The sequence below is a fragment of the Festucalex cinctus genome, chromosome 18 (assembly GCF_051991245.1).
Source record: "Festucalex cinctus isolate MCC-2025b chromosome 18, RoL_Fcin_1.0, whole genome shotgun sequence".
In the NCBI taxonomy this organism is placed as follows: Eukaryota; Metazoa; Chordata; class Actinopteri; order Syngnathiformes; family Syngnathidae; genus Festucalex; species Festucalex cinctus.
In genome coordinates, this window is record NC_135428.1 from 15,473,950 (window position 1) to 15,497,705 (window position 23,756).

The 23,756-nt window shown below is 42.1% G+C and overlaps 2 protein-coding genes and 1 pseudogene across 13 annotated transcripts in view; 2 read left to right on the top strand and 1 right to left on the bottom strand.

Annotated features, from left to right (window-relative positions):
* The window catches only part of LOC144005974 (tyrosinase-like), a 10,078-nt pseudogene extending 1,626 nt beyond the window's left edge, over positions 1–8,452 (top strand). Inside the window, exons 2-6 of the transcript XR_013279710.1 lie at positions 2,427–3,202; positions 4,416–4,632; positions 4,705–4,852; positions 5,381–5,544; positions 6,453–8,452. The product of XR_013279710.1 is annotated as a tyrosinase-like (transcript). The remainder of the gene's footprint in view (positions 1–2,426; positions 3,203–4,415; positions 4,633–4,704; positions 4,853–5,380; positions 5,545–6,452) is intronic.
* Positions 8,453–9,380: 928 nt separating this feature from the next.
* On the bottom strand, positions 9,381–15,378 carry chordc1b (cysteine and histidine-rich domain (CHORD) containing 1b). The gene is made up of 10 exons (XM_077504524.1): positions 15,188–15,378; positions 12,934–12,983; positions 12,804–12,860; positions 12,570–12,733; positions 11,475–11,578; positions 11,211–11,269; positions 10,783–10,853; positions 10,591–10,696; positions 10,031–10,213; positions 9,381–9,968 (listed from the first exon to the last, which is right to left on the bottom strand). The coding sequence occupies exons 1-10, from the start codon at positions 15,249–15,251 to the stop codon at positions 9,786–9,788; spliced, it is 1,041 nt and encodes a 346-aa protein (XP_077360650.1). The 5' UTR covers positions 15,252–15,378; the 3' UTR covers positions 9,381–9,785.
* Positions 15,379–16,135: 757 nt separating this feature from the next.
* fat3b (FAT atypical cadherin 3b) overlaps positions 16,136–23,756 on the top strand; it is a 91,727-nt gene continuing 84,106 nt past the window's right edge. For all 11 annotated transcript variants that reach the window (XR_013279709.1, XR_013279708.1, XM_077504513.1 and 8 more), the window contains exons 1-3: positions 16,136–16,505; positions 18,250–21,221; positions 22,550–22,684. Coding sequence is in view for 9 of the 11 variants with exons in the window: in XM_077504513.1 (XP_077360639.1) it covers positions 18,273–21,221; positions 22,550–22,684 (3,084 nt within the window). In the remaining 2 variants the exon portion in view is untranslated. The remainder of the gene's footprint in view (positions 16,506–18,249; positions 21,222–22,549; positions 22,685–23,756) is intronic.

Here is a 23,756-nt window from a genome sequence, read left to right on the forward strand (position 1 = left end):
TGCCCCATCTCCTTTAAATTCTTCAATAAGAAGGCTAGGCTACACATTATTTTCTCATATATCCGTATGAAACCATATTAAATTAATACCTCAAATAATTTTTAAGCTCAGGCAAGCAGTCAGCTGTGCTTTTATTCTACCCTGTTTTGTTAGTGTTTCGGCTTACAGTTGTTTCTTTGACTGAACACATTGGACACAAAATCATGGACATAAAATTTGTTTTCAGGCTCATTGCCTTGACTAGTGTGACACACTTTTGGTCATTTTCCCCTTTCGAAGAATGCATTGTTGGTTTTTCATTATTTTCTTTTCCCGCTTCAGGCAGATGCTGGTTTATGACTTGACTGCATCTTTTTGTTTGAGGCTCATATGCCTTTGGTGGGCATGTGACTCTCATCATAGACCGACTTGAATGTAACTTCTATTATTTGTAGAAATGACTGCTTTTGTTAGTCTCATGCCCATGCCACAAAGGCCTTCAGTTCCACGATGCCTTGGGGTTTTTATGGATGTGGTTTTGCGGCTTCTACTGCGAATTTTATTTCCTCATGTGGAGAAATCATGGGTTAGGGTTGTTTGTTCAAATTAACTGAACTTTTGTCACGGAGCACTTACATGGAACCCCCCCCCCCCCCCCCCCCCCAAAAAAAAAAAAAACACAAAAAAAACAACCTAATACTAAATAAGGCTGGGCAATTTTTCATTATTAATTAATAATTTTAATTATTTAAAAAAAAATTATTTAATTTAAAAATGTTCTAAATCGTTAAATTGAGGGAAGGAATCTAATAGTTTAATTTGAATCAATCAAAGCTGGTTCAGATTATTATAAGGTGCCATTTTTCAGTTTTGTATTCCAAATGTTAGCTGCAATTTTACACAAGTGTCAGAATGCTGGATGGGTGCTTTACAACACGGGTTTACAATAGTTACTAACTACTTAATTGTGACATTTAAACAACTTATGCACAGGCTATGAATAGGCTAGCTATTTTTTTTTTTTGCACAATTTTAGCTTTACATTAAAACTGATTTAATTCAAATCAGTATACATTATTGTTAGAACATTTTGTACAGGATTTTTTATTTTTTTTTAACAAATCAGACTTTACTTAAATATTTTTTGGGTTTATTACTTGGATTAAAATCATTATAATTGCAATCATCCGGAATAATTGAGGAAAAAAAAAAAAACACACACACACACACACACACGTTTTATTTTTTGGCCATATAATAAACTAAAATGTACTTATCTCAGGGTGGCACGTGGATGAGTGGCTAGCACGTCCACCTCCCAGTACTGAGGACTCGGGTTCGAGTCCAGGCTTCCTGGGTGGAGTTTGCATGTTCTCCCCGTGAATGCGTGGGTCTACTCCGGACTCCTCCCACATTCCAAAGACATGCATGGCAGGTTAATTGGGCGCCCCGAATTGTCCCTACGTGTGCTTTTGAGTGTGGATGGTTGTTGTCTGTGTGTCCTGTGATTGGCTGGCGGTCAGTTCAGGGTGTACCCCGCCTACTGCCCAAAGCCAGCTGAGATAGGCTCCAGCATACCCCCGCGACCCTTGTGAGGAATAAGCGGTCAAGAAAATGGATGGATAGATGTACTTATCTCAACCCATAAAACCAGTCAATGACCTGGAGACAGTCCTGCAGTGCCTCCTCTTGTCTTCAGATCAAATTCTCAGTCTTTATTTTGGCTGACTGCTATCTTGTAAACCTGCAGCTTGCTTGCCAGAGCAATGCTCCCTTGTGACTGGCATACAGGAGGTCCAGATTCCCTTTTTAGTTTCACAGTCGTAGTATGAAGTTGTTGGCGGATGAGAATCGTAATTGAAGTTGGATAGCGTTCACGGCAAAACCTTAAGTAAAAAAAAAAAGTTATAATAAAGGCAGTCCCACACATCCAACAATTGCAAAAATAGGTTGAGGCAGAATCTGTGCGTCGCAGAGCTCAAGTAAAGTTAAAAAAATAAAAATAAATCTCTTGCAACTTTATACTTGTATGACTTCCCAATGGTTTTCATTCGTTACATTCTGAGTTTGATTGGGTTCTTAAAATGTTTACTGTACTTAAATTTTCTGATTTAATATTTTAATGTATAATTTAAAAAAAAACAAAAAACAAAAAAACTCACTTCTTTGGAAGTTGGACCAAAATGTGCAACTTCATCATGAATCATTTCTGTCTGAATGGTTGTGAGCTCCTTAATGGCATCAGTGAAAGCCTCATCCTGAGGTTAAGCGGCATGTGACCCGGCTCTGCGAGGAAGGAGGGGTCTCTGCGGGAAGGAATTTAAAGGCCCGAAAGCGGGACGGACTCAATTGCTGGCCTTTTTTTGTGTGTGTGTGTTTTTTTTTTTTCATGCCTGCTACGATGTGGCGTGTGGCTGCTGTGGTTTTCACGCTCTTTTGGGTGCCAGGGCTGCAGCAGTTCCCACGCCCGTGCGCCACTCGCCAGGCCCTGATGGCCAAGGAGTGCTGCCCACCTTGGGACGGGGACGGCTCGGCATGCGGGGCCGGCTCCGGTCGGGGCTTCTGCCGGGATGTGGTGGTACCCAACACTCCGGATGGGACACAGTACCCTTTCAGAGGGGTGGACGACCGGGAGAGGTGGCCCCTGGTGTTCTACAACCGAACCTGTCAGTGCATGGGGAACTTCATGGGCTTCAGCTGCGCCGACTGCAAGTTCGGCTACTTTGGGGAGAAATGCCTTGAAAGGAGGGAGTCCCTCAGGAGGAACGTGTTCCACCTGACCCGAGCCGAGAGAATCCAGCTGGTGTCCTACCTCAACCTGGCCAAGCGGACGCCCAGCAGCGACTACGTGGTCGCCACGGGAACCTACCAGGAGATGGAGAACGGATCCAACCCCGCCTTTGCCAATGTGTCCGTGTACGACATCTTCGTGTGGATGCACTACTACGTGTCCCGCAACGTGTTGCTCGGCGGGCCCGGGAACGTGTGGGCGGACGTGGACTTTGCCCACTGGGCGCCCGGCTTCCTGCCGTGGCACCGTGTCTACCTGCTGCACTGGGAGCGTGAGATCAGGAAGATAACCGGGGACGACAGCTTCACCATCCCCTACTGGGACTGGAGGGATGCGCAGGAATGCGACGTGTGTACGGACCAGCTTATGGGGGGTAGGAGCCCCCGAGACCCCAGTCTGCTTAGTCCTGGCTCTGTCTTCTCTTCCTGGAGGGTAAGTGCACTTTGTTTTTTAATTACCTCCTCCGCTAAGGAGCTTACTTTCCTTTTAGTTGCTGTTACTAAAACAAACTTCAAACATGAGGATGAAATAGTGTTGTTTAATAGTGTTCATTATGAGGGCTCAATTGTCTTTTGATGTTTACATATACTTTTAAGTGTATCTAAAAATGTAATATAGAACTGTTGAAGTAAAAAATTTCAATTTTTATACTAAAATGTATACGATCATAGGATGATTAATTACGATTCTAGTTTATAAAAAAAGTTTCTTTCAAGGGATACTTGACTCAATTTTTAGCAGTGAAAAGTTAATATTTTGTCCAGAATGAATTTGATAATGTCAATGTTTTTCATGTACAATTAGTTTTTCGTGTACAATTAAAAGTAATTTTTCTACTTGCTGTTGACTGATGATCTCACCTGTGCTGAGGAAGGTAGGCAACAGCCAATCATGGCTCACCTGTTTTCTGGGTTTGGTCAGTAAACTTGAGCCATGACTGGTTGATATCTACTTCCTCAGCACAGGTGATGTCATCATCAGTCGACGGCAAGTAGAAAAATTACTTTTTAAAAGTATTGTACATGAAAAATAATGGTTACCAGTCCACATTAATTATAGACAAAGTATTATTATTATTATTTTTTTTACAATTGAAAATGGCTCAATGAGTCAAGTATTTAAATTAAAGTCCTGCGCATTATGCTTATAGGTTCTTCGAAGACTCAAAAATGTTTGTTGAAAATGTTTTGAGAATAGAAATTCTTTGTAAAAATTGCATGCACAAGATATTTGCAAAGACTAAATTATCTTTGCACCTTAAAAAAGGAAAATGGTGGTGACGCCAGTTACTTGTGTTTTCGGACTCCTTGGCCACACCCACTACAGCAAAATTGAACATTTTAGAGTGGCCTTTTGTTGTGGGCAGCCCTAAAGCTCGTATCTCACTGGTGTAAATGCTGGTGAGCGTTGAAAAAGTAGCAAATGATGATTTCTTGTCAGGGTTTGTTCAAGGTTGCAATTGCAAACGTTCGCCAGACGTCTGCCGTTTTTTTGTTTGTTTTTTTCAAAATGTCTTTGCAACAAGAAAAAAAAAAAATGCTGGTGAACGTTTGCAACCTTGAACGATCCTTGACGACAAATCGACATTCGCTACCTTGGCAAATGTTCACCCCCCTCAAATGTCATTGTCCATTTCTGTCTTCAGTCGCTGTGCTCCCAAGCGCAGGACTACAACGCTCGCGGCGTTCTGTGCGAAGCCCAAGCAGAGGGCCCTCTTCGCCGTAACCCCGGCAACCACGACCGGAACCGGGTGCCGCGTCTGCCCACCTCCGCCGAGGTTGCCTTCACCCTCAGCTTGGCCAACTACGACACAGGCGCCATGGACCGCACCGCCAACATGAGCTTCCGGAACACCATGGAAGGTTGGCGAATGCACCACCAAAACATTTTTTGTGGAAAATGTGTTGTGCGTGATCATGTTTGTCACCTTCCAGGATTTGGGGACCCCCAGACGGGCTTGGGGAGCAGCACTCGTATGGGCATGCATGCTGCTCTGCACATCTTCATGAATGGATCCATGTCCTCTGTGCAGGGCTCGGCCAACGACCCCATTTTCCTCCTGCACCACTCCTTTGTGGACAGGTGACGCACGCACACACACCTATGATGAGATGACCAACTTATTGACGTTAACGAATTTAGCATGTGACTAATATCCCAGGTTCACCGTTGGCGAATTTACCACCCAAAGATACAAGATGATGGCCATTGGCCAATAGGAAAATGGTATTCTATACAGTAGGTTACAATGGCAAGATACATGCTAGCGTCCTAACATGTTACTGCATTTTTAATTTTTTAAAATTAAAATTAATTAAATAATTAAATTTAATTAAATAAGTCATTTTTTTTTAATTTTATTAAATATGTGAACTATTTTTAGGGTTAATGTAAGATGAGTTTGAAGGTATATTTGTTCTTGGATCATAATTTTGGCTAGATGTAGTTTTTTTTTTTTTTTCGAGTTGTTTATTCTACCAATTATCACATCGATTTATTGAGTAATCCGATAAAAATTTATTGTGTGAATTGTGCATGTGAGACGCAAGTATTTTGAGCTTGACATCCAGTTCAACACTATATCCATGACTGAGTGCGTGGCTTTAAAAGGTGGTGTCTGATCTGGTGAGTGACGTGGAAGTCAGCGAAGGAGATCATCATCGGACACAACGGCGAGTACCACATGGTTCCCTTCCTGCCCCTGCACACCAACAGAGAATTCTTTGTTACCAGCAAAGAGCTGGGATACGAGTACTCGCGCCTGTTGGCTGCCAGTAAGTCGTTGCCTCACCTTGTGTCCAAGAATATCGTACATCGTGATAATTACGATGTTTATGAAAACATGTACAATAGATTCTCTGAAGACTTGAGTCTTTGTTAGCCAGGCACATAAAAGAAGTTCTTGATGCATAAATTTAGTTTCCTAGAACTGAAGTTTTCATTGAAAAAGGTGTTAGGTCATATGACGCTTAAAATTGTTTTTGTTCACAAAAAAATGTGCAGTTAGCTGGGTTTGTTGTCAATTATTATTATTATTATTTTTTTTAATTAAGCCACTTAGATTGGCGTTTACAAAAACCATAATGTTCTGTTGAAGAGCAAATATGGGATAACTTATGTACATTATTCTAACAAAGATGAAATTGTTTTTTATGTTTAGCAGTGACAGTCCATCCTTAAATGCTTCTCCGTGCAGCAGCACATTTTACACATGCCAGAAACTGACACTGATGTTAAGAAAAACAAAAAAATAACACTTTATAACATTGAAGTGTACGATGACGTATTAGGGCCACGTATAAATACATTTTTTTTGGAGAGAGAGCGGGGGCAATATTCCGGGAAAATAACTTGCAAATTTGCAAGGAAAAAAAAAAAAAACAACTCATAAATTTGCGAGTTTAGAAAGTGGCAAATTTGCGAGTTTTTTTTTTCTTGGAAATTTAAATATTGCTAAAAATAATATTCATTTATACTTGGCCTTAATACGCCATTGTAGAAGTGTGTATTTTTGGAAACTCTTTTTAAAAGGTGTGATTTGTGCCTGATGCTCACAAAATGGATGCTGTTTTTTAACATTCTTTAATGAAAACAAAATATCTTTTGAGAACTATAAATCATAATTGGTGGAAAAAACCCAAAGATATCCATTAGTCACAGCCTTTCGGCATCTCTTCTGCAGACCTGCTTCTGTCCGAGTCCTTGCGTCCGTACATGGAGGATTTACATGCCATGTGGCCGTGGCTTCTGCTTGCCAGCGTCTGCGGCGTAGTCCTAGCCGTGGGAGCGGCGGCGACCGCCATCTACATCAAGCGCCGCGTCCCTGCCTGGCCTCAGTTCCGAGAGTGGAGCAGGAAAAGTTTCTTCCTGTTGCAAGCCTTTCCCGAATGGCAGCCTCTTATCAAGAAAGATGAAGATAACAAAGCCCGTGGCTACACAGCAGCCATGTGATGATCATGATGCGTCATTAGGTAGACATTAGAGATAGACCGATAATCGGGGCCGATATTTGACATATTGGTACATATCGGTATCGGCCTGTTTTATTAATCTGACGGCCGATATAAGCGATCCATTTAAAACTCCGTCTTTTCGCTTCGAATGCAGCCCAGAGCGTCTCTGTCTGTTATGGAGTCCAACTCCAGCAACGTAACGCCCATAGCAGCATTTGATTGGTTAGCCGTGCAAGAGCCAGAACCAATCAGTAGTGTATGCCGTGTATCACAGTAGCCGGTCACACACGCACCCACGGACACAACGCGAGACACATGCTTCGAAGGTAAGTTAAAAGAGAAGAGACTCCGCCGAACTTTTCACCATAATAAGCGAAACACATTGAATTTTGTTGTGTATTAAATGCACTATATGAATGGAGCTGCATTGCCTTGCATTGAATCCCCCCTAGCTAACAGTGGTGTGTTCAGCTTAGCATGTATGCTAACATCCAGTAGCTAATTCGCTACTTGAACTACTCGGGGAGGGAATCACCCACATTTTCACTTAATTAAGTAAACAATGTTTGTTAGAAAGGTTCCAAATATTAACAGTTGTCATTATTATATTGTCTTCTAGTTCCATGTTAAGAGTAGAGTAACGTCATTATTTTTACCTCTCGTGACGCACACATTGCATTCTGGGTCACGTCCACTACTTGTTGCATAGCGGTTATTATGCAGTTAGATGCCACAGTGACACTAAATAGCGTTTAGTTACTTTATATTGTGTTTATTTGTCGCACTGGTTTGCCATTGTGTGCCTTAAGCTTCGACGTCGATTTGATTGACAGCTCGTTGTGCACCTCGTTAAAGTCCGCTCCGTAACTAATTAAGTGTCTCAAACACCGTTTAACTACACGAACGTGTTCTCTTCCGTATGTTAGACATTATCCTCTCAATGGATGCCACTAATATGTAACATCTACGGCCGTAGTCGGCTGCAATTAATGTTCAGTGATGTAATTTCGTTACGTGCATCATACTTTGAATAATGAGCTCATGTTTGGTGTGTTGTATAACTTTCTCGTGTGTTAGTAACTATTCATGTGGACAGCTAAGATAGTGCTTGTTAATGTGAATTAGCAATGTTGCAGCCCAGTTATTATTTAGACAAGTACATCTGTGCCATTAAGTGATACAGTACAGTACAGTAGTATAGAATAGTGTGCCCATATACACACACGTGTCTATAAGTGTAAAACACATTAAACAGCAGAAACTGGCAGCGGTCCACCGCAACAATGTCTGTTTAACCAAGTTATTCTTACTATTATTATAACAAAGTTATTTTACTCTACCTTTTTCTGCGTTGATTGGGGCATCCTAAGTGGCAGTAAACTACATGATGAAGTGTCTTTTGACAGTTCTCTTGTAGAGAGGAGTAGCATGATATTGCTGTTCTCGATTTAAGATCCTAAGCTTATCAATACTGTCTATATGGTAACAATAATAATCATAATAAGGTCTGCAAGAACTGTATGGTGTTCAGGGTTGAATAGTTTTTCTCATGGATTTTTATTTTATTTTATTTTTTTGGCTGTAGTAAGTAATGCCACAGCTGATGCACATTTTGAATGACAGGGTTCCTCCTATTACTTCAAAATATAAAAATATAACATTTATAGAATAAAACTACAAGTATCCCAAATGCTATAAAAGGTAATGTCACGTTGGCCCCCACATTTAACTCCCCCCCCCCCCCCCCCCCCCCCCGCCACCAACATCTTATTGCAGATGGAAGGATGTAAAATGAAAAGTGCAGTGCGAGATCCATTGTAAAGAACGGTTAGGGTTTGCATTATTCAAAAATTTGGTGCCAACATTTTAACTTTTACTGCAAATGAATATCGGCTTCAAATATCGGTTATCTGCCTCCTTGACTACCGATAATCTGTATCGGTATCGGCCCTGAAAAAAGCACATCGGTCTATCTCTAGTAGACATGCATTCATTTTTCAACATATCCTTGTTACAATAAACTTTTTTTTTTTCTTTCAAGTATATATATTTTTTTGTATTTTCTAGTGCTGCCAAATTTAAAGCGTTAACTAAATCATAAAATTATTGCATTAATCATGTATTAACACAAATTTAATCATACTATTAATTTTGACCACAGCTTATCCATTAGCTTGACAGCTGATGACCACGTTAAAGGTAGCTCAGGTTGTTTGAGCAATAAACATCGTTACATGTATTCATGTAAAGCATTGAATGTTTGTGTATGACATTCAGAATATTTGTTCATGTCAAACTATTGGGGTCGCCACTGTTTTTGTCCCATTTTAAATTATGCAAGTAATTAACTGATTAGAAAAAGATGAGAATGTGTGCGCAGTAGATCAAATAATGTTGAAGACGTCCTTATAACATTAAATGTCGAAAGAATTAACACAAAACAGGTGCTCTTTCAATTAAGTGATTGATTATTCAAAATTCTAAGATGTGTTTAATCTGTTTAAAAAAAAATTGAACCATTTGATAGCTCTAATTAACACTTTCTGTAGGTTAAAAAGTAATTGAGTTTAAATGTCGTTTTATATTTAAACGTGTGTTTGTGTGGGCTGCAATGTTAGCAAGTTTTTTTTCCCTCCCATTTTATGAATGCAAGCAAATAAGGAATTTTTGAATTTTATAAAACTTTCAACAGCCTCAAGAGTACAGTACAGAAAGTTATTGCAAGTAACCACATTTCCTTGTCTCTACTGCCACCCGGAGGACACACAATTACTTGGCAAAATCAATTGAAATCCATCTTACCGTTTTAGATGAACAAAATTTTTTTTTTTACACTTTATTTGGTTTAAAACATGATCGACTGTTCTTTTTCAGTACTGAAATCTTGATTTGGAATGAGATGTGTAAAAAAAAAAAAAAAAGGGGGGGGGGGGTGGTTGGCTGACATGTCAAGTGGAAATATGGTCATCCAGCATTATGACATCAAAACTGGCATTCTGTGCCTATTCAAGTTCTGAAATAGTGGAATAATCCTGCAAAGGTTCCATAGTTTTCACTTCTGATCATTCATTCTCCTCATCATTGCTATCGCTGTCGTTCTCGCCTTTCCTCTCGTGGTCCCGTGTCGGCGCGGCCAAGGGCGGCGGCAGATCCAGACGAGCCCATGACATGGCCTCAGACTTCCTCATGGCCACCTCGATCTTGGCCGCCATCATGTTGACGGCGCTCTGACTCGCGTTGATCACCTGGAGGTGACAAAGGCGTCAACGGTGATGTTGGGGAACGTTCCCCTAACTTGTGGACTTACTCCCCACAGGCTGATCTTCTGCTCAAACTCCTTCTCGCCCTCAAAAACCACGTGGATGTGCAAGGTAGTGCTGTTGGCGTCTACGTAGCTCAGCTCAGGCACGGCATTCTTGGCATAGATGGAGATAATGACCTGCGAGCCCGTTTGGTGCCAGTCGAATCGGCAAGGCACCACCTTCTTGCCCTGCGTCAGATGTACAGTAGTACCTTTTTAAAAGTTGCTTCCTGACCACGTTCATAAAAATATAGAATTACGCTCCAAAAAAATGTTCGCCTGCACAAAAAAACAAAACTGCTTCTATGTGGAGGTCCACCATATCTCAAATTTTGTTTCCCGTAGCGATGTCATATTTATTTATTGCTGATTTGGACAATTTTTAAAATGAAACAAGGTCTCTAAATGAAAAATTATCGGAAATTGTCTTCTGGGAGTCTATAACAAATTGTCAGATAATTCATTTCAGTGGGTAAAGTTCATTTGATCATAAGGTGGTTGTGCATTTGGGCTGATTTCACAATGTACCACTAGATGACGCCAGAGCGCCATTGCCAACGACCTACCTCGTCCTTTTTCCTCCACAGGTGCTGGCCTTTGGTACAGCCCGCCTGGGAGAGGAAGGCGTTGAAGTCAGAGGTTTTCTTCTTGCAGCAGCTCCAGTACTTCATCCTGAACGTGGAAATAAAAAAAAAAAAAAAAAAATGTACTTGCTTCTTTTCACAGGAATAGATGATTCAAAGTGGAATATCACCAACCCTTCGTGGAAGATTGGAAATCCAGAGTGAAAGAAGCATTCGTCCGAATCACTGGCTGGGCCGTTGTAACTCTTTTTGGGAGGATAAAAAGTGTGTGAGTTTCACTTCAGTTTTTCATTTGTCAAATCAGCCAAATCAACACTTGTACTGAACATTTGTTGATTTAAATTTAAGGTTAAAGCATAAACAGAATTTCTGATGCAGGTTTTGTGCTACGTTGTATTTTTTTTTTTTTTTTTTAAATAAAATGTAAAAAATTAAACTTATTTGAGGAAAAAAAAAATCACTAACTCATTTAATCTTTGAAATATTTCTTTAACTTGATTTTGTTTTCTCCCTTTAAAAACTAAAGTTAACTCCCATGCATTCCAGTTGTGGTCCTGATACTCTTTGGTACTTGATAGGACAATGCAGATTGTTCCACCTACTTTAGTGCATCCTCCATTTTTACAGGATGTTCCAATCTTGACCTCGGCGCCGTCGTCCTCTGCGGGGACGGACACACACAAACGCACAAAATTAATAGTTTGAGTGACCGTTACGAAGCATCAGTGTCAGCTTGGACTGAGCTTCTTTGACGCAAATGGAGGTCAAATTCCCAGCAGGGATCTTTTAACTTTCCGGCTGCGGTTGACTTGGCTGTTCTTTGGTGAACTGAGTTGCATCGCAAAACAGAAATGTTGCGCTCTCACCTTGTTTGAGTGCATTCGAGTTGTCAGTCAGCTTGAGCTTCTCCAGAGCTTGCTTGAGAGAAGAAGACACTTTGTGCTGCAGCCTCACCACTGGCTCGTCGGCACTGATGCGCACAAGACGACATCTTGTTAGCCGGGTAGCTTGGGAAAAACATCACTAAGATTTTTCGTTTGTGTGTTTGGCCAATTTCGTATCATTTGTCAAAATACAACACCCTCATGTTTGTTCAAGAAAGTCAGTTTTATGAGAATAAAGTCATAATTTTCCCACCAAAAAATACAATCAGGTTTATTTGGTCATTTTTCATCAAGCTGGTAAAGATTTTTTTTTTTCTTTCAGAAAAGTTGCAAATAATAATTTTACTACTTTTTTTTGTTTTGTTTTTTAAATTACAAAAGTAAACTTTTTTATTTTTTTTTATTTTTTATTTTTTTTTAAGTTATTCATTCTTGGTTATTCGTTCTTCAATTGTAGCATTTTTTTTCTCTCCTAAAGATAAACATTTTTTGCAAGGTATAAAGTCGTTTTATTTTATTTTGTACTATTACAAAAACAAGTAATGTTTGTTCAAGAAAGTCAGTTAAAGTTATTATTTCCCCACCAAAAAATACACGTGGTATTTGGTCATTTTTCTTCAAGCTGGTAATGATTTAACTTTTTTTTTTTTTTTTTTTTTTTTTTTTTTTTTTTTTTAATAAATTCCTTCTTGAATGTCAGCAGAAAAAAACAACAACCCACAATCGAGTATTAGTATTCCATCTATCAATCCAAGTCAATTTCATGAGCAGTTCAAAATAATAGATTACTGATCCCAAAGTGAAATGTGATTTTAATTGAGACGGTCATAGTATAGTATAGTATAGTATAATGCTTGTAGTTTCAGCTTAGCCATCTCCTGTGACTAATATTAGCGACCTTGTTTTGTGTCTTATAGTACTGTCAACTACAATCACAGTAATACATACGCCGTGGCTGCTGAGTGTGTGTCAATCAATAACGCATTGCCTTTCTATTCTTTTTAAAGTTCCTCTCCAATCAATATTGTGTGCCTTGGACGTGAACGCTATTGATTCCAAGTGAAGGTGTCGGACAACCTGGGTCTGCAAATGGCCTCCTGGGGCTTCGGCGCGGAGATGATGTACTCGCTAAATTTGGGCTTCGGCTCGTCTCCTCCGTCTTTCTTCTCTCCCGACGAGGTCACGTCCGGCTTCACCGGCTCGGGGGGTTTCTCTTTGTTGTGGGCACCTTTCGTGCAGCCCTGCCAGCACGAGAGAGAAGGCCGTCAAAGGAGCGCATGCAGATGACGCGTGTGGGAACAATAAGCTTACCGCGATGCTGAGGAAGTCAGAGAAGTCGGTGGTCCGTCTCTTGCAGCAGGACCATCCCTGGGGGGAGGGAGAGACGAGCATTAGCAGCTGGGTTTCGCCCATGAGGTAATGTTTTTCAATGGATTTTTACCTTCAGCGCGTCGTGGAACACTGGGATGCCGGGGTGGTATGTGCAGCCATCTACAGCCACCAAAATATGGGGGGGGGGGGGCGGGGGGCAAAAAACAAAACAAACAGTCGTGATTCCGTGGTCATCATCGTGTCTCAGATTTAAAAAAAACAAAAAAGATGTCATACATTAACCAAAAATGAATGTGATGGCAAAGAAAAGCAAAAATTGTTAAAAACAAAAATTGTTGATAAAAAGGTTAGGACACTTTTGGAAATATTTTTGGATATATTAAGTTGTTAAAATGTGTTTGATAGATTTATTGTTCCATAAGGTGGCTTCATATTTCTTTTGGCTGGACGGTAGGTTTATTTCATGTCTTAAATTTATGTTGTACTTCACAATGTGGACATATTCTGTTTAATTGTGTTGGTGTCTTTTTAAAGGTTAAATATTTATATTTCAAATTGAATTATCAGCCTTTTGTTTTCCTGATCCTTATTTTGAATAAAAACAAAACAAAAAACAATTAATTGTCAATAACAACTAATAAATATTTAAACTGATACATTTTTCAATCATATCGCCCAGCCCTTTGTTGCTGTCTTTAAATAATTGATTCAAAATATAAAAATATAGAAGACATTGTTGTTGTTCTTTTTTAACACATTTGTAGATACTGTAAAAATTTGTGGTGTTTTAAGATTAATGTTTACAAGCAACAAATGTCACTATAAGTTTTGAATATTGAAATAAATTGTATCGAATCGAAAATTGTATCGAATCGAAAATTGTATCGTTCCTAAACTTAATCGAACCGTTCTGTTCTGAAAGATAATCGTTTTTCAATCGAATCGCAACTTGTGTATCGAGATACATATCGAATCGGCCTCATGTCAGAGATTCCCACCCCTAGTATGAATATGACAAGAAAAAGTTATTTTTTTTAATTTAAAGGGAGGGAATCCAATTTCCGAGTCATGATACTATGAAAATGAGTTGCCAATATCCTTCCAACATTATTCTCAACATTATGTCTCTATACCTCTAAAATACTACTTTTTTATCTTGAAACACCATGTCTTTTTTTTTTTTTTTTTTTTTTTCCACCTGTAAAACTGGACCGACTTTATTGTGGTAATTCAAGGTGCTACGTGCAGCTGCCAGCTGAGACAAAAAAAAAAAAAAAATCCCACAACTTTAAAAGTCACATAAAGAGTATCAAATTGCCTGAGTGACCTTATAAAGCAACAATTTCCTTCCAGCAGTCCACACACAGTCCTCCAAGCCTTAAGGTAATGGCACTGCAATGTACCGGGCTGTGATGAAAAGTGGCATGCAATTAAAATGGAAATTAGACACGAGTCCTGCGCGGAATTTCTGTAGATGAAGACACAGGACGACGTGTCTGTGTTTAATTACACAAAACTAGACAGGCACCCGATTGAATTTTAACTACAACAAAGGCTTTGCGACAACAATAAGATGCCAATGAATTGTATTCAGAAGTATGCAAAACAGTCAAACTCAGACTGATGCCAAGTTTTAGGGCTCCACTCATTGCCCTTATCTTCAGTTTGTACAAATGAGTTTTTGTGCCACACTGAAAAGACATAAATTATACTATGAGAAGAGAACAGTCCATGTTTCTTGTGATTGTGAAAGAAATTCTTCATACATATATATATATATATATATATATATATATATATATATATTTTCAACGAGATTAGTAGATAACAGTTGCACAATTTCTTGGAACAAAAAGTCGTATGCTGAGGGCGGTGGGGGATAATCAAGCAAAGAGGACACAGAAATGCAGAATGACAATTATATGTGCTCAAACACAGCGCTACATAGAAGCCATGGTTGGGGGGGGGGGGGGGGGGGGCTTGGGGTTCAAATGACCACTGATAAACGAAATTTTATGTTTACTTGGGTTATCTTTGTTTGCTATTTACATCTGCTTGATGATGAGTAAATACGTCTTTAAATGGTCTTCTCAGCCACTGACACTATGTATACCCAAGTGCAATAGTCTGGCAAAGTTGCTAATCTAATGCTTTATATATATAAAAAAAATAAAATAAAATAAAAAAAACGGCAATAAATGGTGCCAACCGCAATAAAGTATGACAACTGCAATAAATCTGGAAATAAACGTGCGACGAGTTTGTTTCAAGTCGTATCAGTTATCGGGGGGCAGTTTTGGCCCGTTGGCTCGTAGAATTTTCCAGATGAATTGTTAGCCTCGCTAGCCGCGTTAGCCACTCACCGTCCGGGTTGTTGTCCGGGTCGAACCGCTGCCCGCAGCCCTTATTGTAGCACAAAGCAGACATACCGACGAGTTAATGTCTTTTCAATGTGGAAACTGACACGTAAAAAGCAGCACATACAAAGCGCGACACCGGGAGACGCAGCGGATGCCGCACACTGCTAGACACCCTCGCTCACTTCCGGGTTTGTTCGGCTTCTTTCGGCAAATATCGTCACACGCTCAGTCCCGTACCTCCATCACCCTCAGTCGCTCGTTTGTTTCCGGCTTTCCTCGGCTCTTTCCGGCAAGCATCGATAAAGAATGTTTCCCGTTTTTTCTTTTTTGTTCTGTTTTAGAAAAATCTTACTTTTACGAGAATGTTATTTGTAGATTTTGTTTTAGGGGAAAATAGGTTTTATTACAAAATATTCTCTTGAAAATTAGTTTTCATAACTATTATGCGTGACAGCCGACCCCCCCCCCCCCCCATTTTTTACAAGATTACTGTGTCTAGCCTTTTTTTGACAAAAGTTTTGGTTCAAAGAATTCTTAATTTCTTTTTAGAAATACCCTTCTCTCATAATGTTAGCCGCCTGCAGTTATGCCAGGGACCTGTTGGTGGTCTCAAGGTGTATGAAACATTCGCATACAGACGTTATTACTAGCTATCACAGACAGTCTAATATCATGAATAAAGTGTTTTTATTCGAGAAAAGATATTAAATAATAACAACAATAATAACGTGTTATTAGATTGTCTTTAATGTTCTTTGGAGAAAAAACAAGGTTATAATACTGGTGTAGCCTTATTTTGATCTGGGCGTTCCATGGTGATAACGTGCACGTAAAGATACGCTCATTCGCTTCCGCACGTGTTCGGCTTTTTTCGGCAAAAATCGGCGTTCCCTCCCTCGCTCGCTCGCTCGCTCGCTCGCTCGCCCGCCCGCCCACCGACTGCCTCCCCGCTCTCCCTCCGTGGTCCCAAAGCGGCGGCAACTGATGCTGCTGGCCGGTCCCCTTAGAAAAAACTTGCGCAAAGCCTTTTTGTTCACCTTCTTTTCCTTGTCTTTTAATCACCGGTCGGACTTACACAAAACAAGGGCGCACCCTGGTTGTTTTAACGTCCATTTTGTGTCAGGCTCGGCAGGACGCAGGTGCGTGAAAACTGGGACAATTGGCGTGTACTTTGACGGCGGATGGCTGCGGCTCTCAAGACGAGTGCCTCCTGGCGGGATGTAACGTGCTCGTCTGAGTGCTTTTGAAGACTTTTTTTATTTTTTCCCTCCCCTGAGAGAATGAGAGAGGATGCACTTTTGAGTGTTTCCACAAAAGAAAGGTAGGAAACAACATGAGATTTGTGAATGACAGGCGATCCAGTGGTTTGCTTAATTAGGCTATAGACGACTGCATCTCCATAGATGCAATACAACTGTCATATTGCCATTCAAAAATATTGCACACCTTGCTGCCATTAGTCTGACTAATATGTATTATGCATTTTAACTTTTTCGCACTCGACTGACTTGTGCAGACAGATTATGCGTTTTTCCACATTTTGACAGTTTCCAGATATTCTTAACGGAGCTCATGTAAAGGTGACTTTTTTAATAGCTTGTTGGCAAATAATAAGGTCTCTTGAGTCCAAATGTCAGTGTGAAATTAAACAACAAAGTAAATGTTTTGCTTCCTATTTTAGAAAAAGTCCATAGAGGATCTCTCCTCAATTTCCTTGTCATAATTTGGCAAATTTACAGAACAACCATCCCCACATCCAGTTTCTCCGGCTGTGACTGCAGTCTGAAACACTGTCATGTGGAGCTGCATTGAATTTTGTTAGATGCACAGATTTGGTTTCTGTTGATTTCCCCACACTGCGCTCTGCTTCCACAACTAGAATGTGCTCACCTTGCCACAACACCCTAGTGTTGGACCTGGTCGCCATGGTAGCACCCAGCAAAACTCAGCTCTGCTTACATTATGGCTATGGCATGAGACTGTGTAGTGTAGAAAGCACGCCATGAATTTTCTGATCAGTGACAGATGCTTGATTGCTCGTTGAAGGTTGTTTGGAGTGATTGGGGGGCAGGATGTGGGAGGGATTAGTGATCTGCAATGTTTCCGCCTCATGCACCATCAACAGAATCGCACACTAATTGACAAGTGTATTTGTATTTCAGTGGCTTGGTAATGAAGTGCTGACTCCCTAATAGAGGATAATGAATTGCAGCACACTTAACACCCACATAAGGACCGCGGTTGAAATTTGTCCGCTAATTTTTGGGAACCTCTCGCTGCTCACCCCGCACCACAGCTGGACCAATGCACAGCATTTCTTTTTTTGCTACAGACAACAAGAGGCAGACCTAGGAAAAAAGCGGGTTCTACAACCAGCCCAAACTGTGAAGAAAAAAAGGGTCACTGTCCCTGTATTAACAAGTTAGCCAAACGTTTGAGTATGTGCCACTTATCGGAAGTTAACACTAATCTGTTCTAACGCTGCAGTGCTGCTTACCCTTTGGCTTTGACATGATAGGGCTTCCATGTCCATCACTTGAAATTGGCAGATCTTCACTCAGCCTGCCTGCCAAGTGATTAGTGGACAAATTGGGTGCGGTAACATTAAAATTCACAAGGGCTTGCTCACAGGCACATTCTGGGAAATAGGCAGCAAACAAAAGATTTACTCGGTTGTTTCATTTCACACTAGCTGAGAGTGCAGGCCCTCCAGAGACCCAACTATTTGTATACAAGCAATTAAAAAGTCAATTTCCGTAATATGTCCCTTTCAATGTTATCAGTCTGTGTGTTAGAAATAGTGATTAGAGGAAAAGTGACTGCAGTGCTCAATGTTTGAGTATAGTTTGCTTAAAGAAAAGGCTTTTTCTTTGCCTTTGGGCTGCATTTGAATGGCAACACGCTGTAGCGCAAACTTGAAGATGCCGTCACATCCCTGTAATATTGGGGAAGGCCCCTGAAATGTCTTTGTTACCACGGTTCACTATCAAAATTTTAACAAGCAATGAAAATCCCAGCCAGTGAAAGAGATGTTTATTCTCTTTTGTGATGCTTTCCTCTTGCAGGATGACTGGGTGATGTAACAGCCATGAAGCCCAATCTGAGGGGAATTATGATGCGCTTCCCATTTCTTTACCGTCGTATTTGCTTTCTGCTCACCTTCCCCTTCCCGACACTACTTGGCCAGCTGTTGCCGGAGGTGAGGGCCGGCCAAGGCCTGCTGCTCTTCAGCCAGCCTGCCTACAACGCCTCCATCTTTGAGAACTCGGCCGCCAGGACCTACGTCGGAAGCCAGGTCAAAATGGGCGTCGTCCTAACCCGATCGTTTGACGTCAAGTTCTCCATCGAATCCGGCGACAGCGAGGGAATCTTCCAGGCAGAGGACTTTACGATGGGGGATTTCTGCTTTCTACGCATACGTACAAACACCGGTGCCATGCTGAATCGGGAAGTGCAAGACAACTACACTCTGACAGTCAAGGCTTCTGCCCAAGGTGGCCTGGAGGCACTGGCCACCGTCTACATAAACATCCTCGACACTAACGACTTGCGTCCTCTCTTCTCCCCCACCTCCTATTCGTTTGTGGTGTCCGAGAGCGCCCCTTTGGGTGCCAGCATCGGCCGTGTGACGGCCACGGACGCCGACGTGGGTTCCAACGGTGAGTTCTACTACTTTTTCAAGAGCAAACTGGACCTCTTTGCCGTGCATCCCACCAGCGGCGTGGTCACGCTGACTGGCCGGCCCAGGATGGACAACCAGGACCCCTTGGAGTTGGAGGTACAGGTGATGGACCGAGGGATGAAGCTGTACGGCAGTAATGACATCAGCAGCACGGCCCGACTGGTGGTGAGTGTGACGCAGATAAATGAGTTTGCGCCCATCCTAAGGGCAGTCGGCGCGGTCCCGTCGTGGACGGACCCAAACCCGGTCTTTGCCAAAGTGGTGGTGGAGGATAAAGATGAGGGGGTGAGCGGGTACATAGAGTGGGTGTCCATCATTGACGGTGACCCATTTGAACAGTTTGTGATCGATCGATCGCCGCTCATCGCAAATGAATATTGGGTCATGGCTTCACAGCAAGTCGACTGGGGCAGATACCCCTACGGCTGCAACTTAACCTTCCAGGCTAAAGACAGGGGCATCCCACCAAAGTTCTCTAACACTCAATCGCTCCAGTTGTTGGTCACAAAGCCCGAACAGACGCTGGGGAGTTTTGAGAAAGACGTCTATGAAGTGGTGTTGAGTGAAATTGCCCCCCTGGGCACTGTTGTCGAGGTGCTGAGAATTTCCCCGGCTCCCGTGAGTGTCAATTACAGCTTCTGCAGCCTCTCAGAACTAATGTACTTTGATATCAATCCCTCGACCGGCGTTATTATGACCTCAAGGCGGCTGACAAGGATATCACAGATTTTCATGGAGATGGAAGTGTTAGAGGCCGTCAGCCGGCTGAGAGCAAAGGTCCGGATCAGCGTGGAGGATGCTAATGACAACTCCCCGGCGTTCAGCCGGCCTTTTTATGACGTTTCCATCAATGAGAGCTTGGCTGTCGGCACCGTTGTTCTCATCGTGTCCGCCGTGGATGAAGACAGAGGCGAGAACGGCTACATCACGCACACAATTAACGGCGAGCCGTTGCTCCCTTTTGCTGTGGACCAAGACACGGGGGAGCTGAGGATCACACGAGACCTGGACTTTGAATCGTCGGAAGAAATCTACACGTTCACCGTGCGAGCCTCGGACTGGGGTTCACCCTACAGACGGGAGAGCGAGGTCAACGTCACGGTACGTTTGATCAATATCAATGACAACCCTCCCATCTTTGAGAGGGTTTCCTGCAGAGGGATGATAGGCCGGGATTTTCCCGTCGGCCAAACCATCGTCACCCTGTCAGCCGTAGACATGGACGAACTTGGAATGGTCAAGTACGAGGTCATTTCCGGAAATGAAATGAACTACTTCAGGCTGAATGCAGAGTCTGGTGCCTTGTCACTGAAGAGGTCGTTAGCGGGGGCGAATCTAAAGAGCGGCGTATTCAACTTGAAAGTCGTCGCCACAGATGGAGAGCTGTCCTCCATGCCCATGTTTGTGAATATATCCATTGTGAGGGGTACGGTACCCCCCCGAGGGCTCAGCTGCAAGGACACCCAGGTGGCCCAGCTGGTGGCTGAGAAAATGCTCTCAAAGGCCTCAGCCATGGCTCGAGTGAGACAAGATGACAGGAGTCCAGATGTCTTCTCCTCCAACAAACAAGCGCCGCAGTTTGAGTCCTTACCTACGAGTATTCTGGTTCGGGAGGACCTACCCCCCGGGGCCAGCGTCTTCCAGGTGAGGGCAAGAGACGATGACCCCGGCTTCAACGGTCGTCTTCTCTTTTCCATATCCGACGGCAGCAAAGAGAACTGTTTGACCGTGGACATGGAGAGCGGCTTGTTGACCGTCCTGCGGCCTCTGGACCGCGAACGCACGGACCGCTACTTTCTCAACATCACAGTCTACGACCAAGGTGTCCCTCAGATGTCCAACTGGAGACTCCTGACGGTCATCGTGGAAGACTCCAATGACAACGACCCGCAGTTCGCCCAGGAAGCTTTCACTGCGCTGGTTGCCGAAAACGCCCCCTTAGGCGCGCAGGTGGTCACCATCTCTGCTTTTGACAAAGACGCCGGTCAGAACGCACAGCTGTCCTATCTTTTGCTGACGAGCATCCCTCAGTTCGCTATTGACAGTGAGACCGGCGGCGTCTTTGTGGCCGGCCACCTGGACCGGGAGAGTTTCCCGACGTTCACTCTGAGGATCGAGGCCAGAGACAAAGCCGAAAGAGGCAACCGGAGATCGGCAGTAGCCACCCTGAACATCATCGTGGAAGATGTGAACGACTGCGCCCCGTCCTTCATTCCGAGTACTTACAGTGCTCGAGTGCTGGAGGACCTCCCACCGGGGGCTGTCATTATGTGGGTTCAGGCCAAGGACCTTGATATCGGGCCCGGCGGACAAGTCCGGTACTCCCTCTTCAGTGACTTCAACGGCACTTTTGAGGTCTGTCATCTTTTGTTTACTCTTTGATCATCCTTCCCACATTTGCGCCTTTGTATTATGGCAAACCATTTGCGATGCATCCTCTTGTTTTCAAAGGGGTCTGATCATTCGTTACAAACATCATAGTAAATGGCAAAAAGAACAAAACAAGGTAAAACAAAACAAGACGAGAGACAAAACAGTCAGAGGTGGAAAAGTCAGTCCAGAAAGTAAAAAGTAGGGCTGCGCAATACTTGAGATTTCTGGTATTGATCGATACCAAGTACTTTTAGGTTAATAAAATATTATGGCATTTTAAATCATTTGTCCTATTAACTCATTCACTCCACGCAGCCATTTTCACTGAAGCAACCCCCTTCGCTGTTTTACTGGATTTTGACTGAGTTTTCAAGGCCCACAGAATATTGTGTTAGATTGATTTAAAAACATGGAACCTACCAAAAGAAAGATTCAAGTTTCTTCTTTCTTTCATCAGGAAAAAAAAAGAAATTGTCTGTTTCTGTTTTGCAGCAATGGGCTCTTTGCACAAATCCAGCACTTCTTGAACTCAATACCACTCCTGTATTTCCTGTCTTTCATGAGTGGACAAGCTGATTTAATCCAGGTGTGCCTGACCTAAGTAATCAGGACAACATTGGTCAGACACACCTGGATTAATCATTTTGTCCACTCATGAAAGACAGGAAACAAAAGATTGGCGTTCAGTTCAGGAAGTAGTCGAGCGGTGCAAAGAGACCATTAGCGTTAGAATGTAGCTAAGTTAAAGCATTATTCCCAAATCTTTTTAAACCAGTGTAGAAAAGAGCTTTTTGCAACATGGCCCTGGTTGATCTCTTATACATGGTGCCACCTGCTGGCCGTTTTTGTAATAACTGCCAATGTGTCAATCATTCTCTTGAGTTCAGAGGCTGCATCAGAGCCTTCTGTATGCTCTAGCTTAAAAAAATAAATAAAAATAAAAATAAAAAGTCTAAATACGTATTTGGGAGCATGGCAATATTTAAAATAGAATGTATTTATACGTTTTTGGGAACAAATGAGTTAAATAACTTTTTTTTTCAAATTAAACTTTCTTGGGGTTTCTTAAACATGCCATAATATAATATCTTCCCATTCAGAGATGGTGCGAGTGTGATTGAATGATTGTCCTGTATGTGCTCTGCGACTGACTGGCGACCAGTCCAAGGCGTAGTCCGCCTTAACACCCGAAGTCCGCCGAGATAGGCTCCAGCTGTCTGTGACCCTAAGCAGGATAAGCGATATAGAAAATGGAAGGATTATCCGTCCTACATATTTAAATGCTGCATTTACTGACGTGTGTGTGGCAGATGGACGCTGCGAGCGGCGTTTTGAGGATCAGGAAGGAGCTGGACTTTGAGACGCAGGCGTTTTATAACCTGACCTTACTCGCCGAGGACAGGGGGTCGCCCAGCCTCAGCAGTTTGACGTATGTGGAGGTGGAGGTGCGTAACACCACGAACATGTGTACAATAGTCAGATTGAGAGATTAGTGTTTTATTAAGGTGGCAAAAGTAATCACACTCTCTACTTATGTAGAAGTACTGATTACAAAAAAAAATGTAAAAATGAAATATATCTGGTGTGATGGAAATCAGCTTCTCTTCACACAAAGTAGTTTCCCCTTTTATTAACTTGCATATTGCGCATTTGGAAAAAAAGAGAGGGGGGGGAAAATCCCTGGACACGTCTTTGCTGCAAGCTAAATTCTGACAAGATAATAAGTACTAAACTGACAACAGGTCCTGCGTGAGCCCAACAAAACAAAAGTGCAGAATTAGATAATGATAACAATAATGAGCTGCTTATTCAGGTTAGAATTTTTGAATACCAGATGCTGTTTATTTGTCTTTTGGTTGGTACAAAACACATTCATCATCACACATCATTCAAACAGCCTAACGACAGCATAAAAAAGAAAAAAAAATCCCTTAATTAAGGCCACAAATGACGATGTTGACGGTGTTGCGGCAGCGTCGTTAATGCTGTCGGTTTCACATTACTCCAAGCCGCTGCTGTCACTACAAATAAATACTCAAGTAGAGGACAGATAGCCCACAAAAGTAATAAATAGGGGCGTCAAAATTAGTATGTTAATTCTGAGCTAATTTAAAGTTCCTTTAAGGTCACTTTTTTTTAAGGTGTGATTAATGAGCAGTGTTGCCGGCGTTACTCAAAAAACTTGCTTTCCAAAGTAACTAATAGTTTAACGCGTTACTTTATTCTACAAAGTAGTCTGATTAAAGTCACTGTCGAGAGATTCAATGCGTTACTCCACATTTTCATGAAGAAGGCAAAATATCTCACTGTTGTAACAGTCACAAACAACTGACGCTAACTACGAAGATGAGGCGGAAGTCATTGATCACCACACTGAATTCAGCCATGGTTCATGATTCAGCCACGTTACTTCATACTAAAGATGAGACAGCTCCTAATACTGCACTGAGCTGTCACCAATGTCTTACAAATGCAAAAATGTCATCTAGTGGCAGAAAATGACCTCAACATAAATCA

Bases quoted from the DNA above. Each gene is read 5' to 3' on its own strand.
- chordc1b (XM_077504524.1), bottom strand. From the start codon at position 15,251: ATGTCTGCTTTGTGCTACAATAAGGGCTGCGGGCAGCGGTTCGACCCG. The intron at 12,861-12,933 runs GTAAAAATCCAT...CCCTCCCCCCAG, and splicing joins TGTTCCACGACGCGCTGAAG to GGATGGTCCTGCTGCAAGAG. The intron at 10,697-10,782 runs GTTGGTGATATT...TTCCACGTTCAG, and splicing joins TTTCCAATCTTCCACGAAGG to GATGAAGTACTGGAGCTGCT.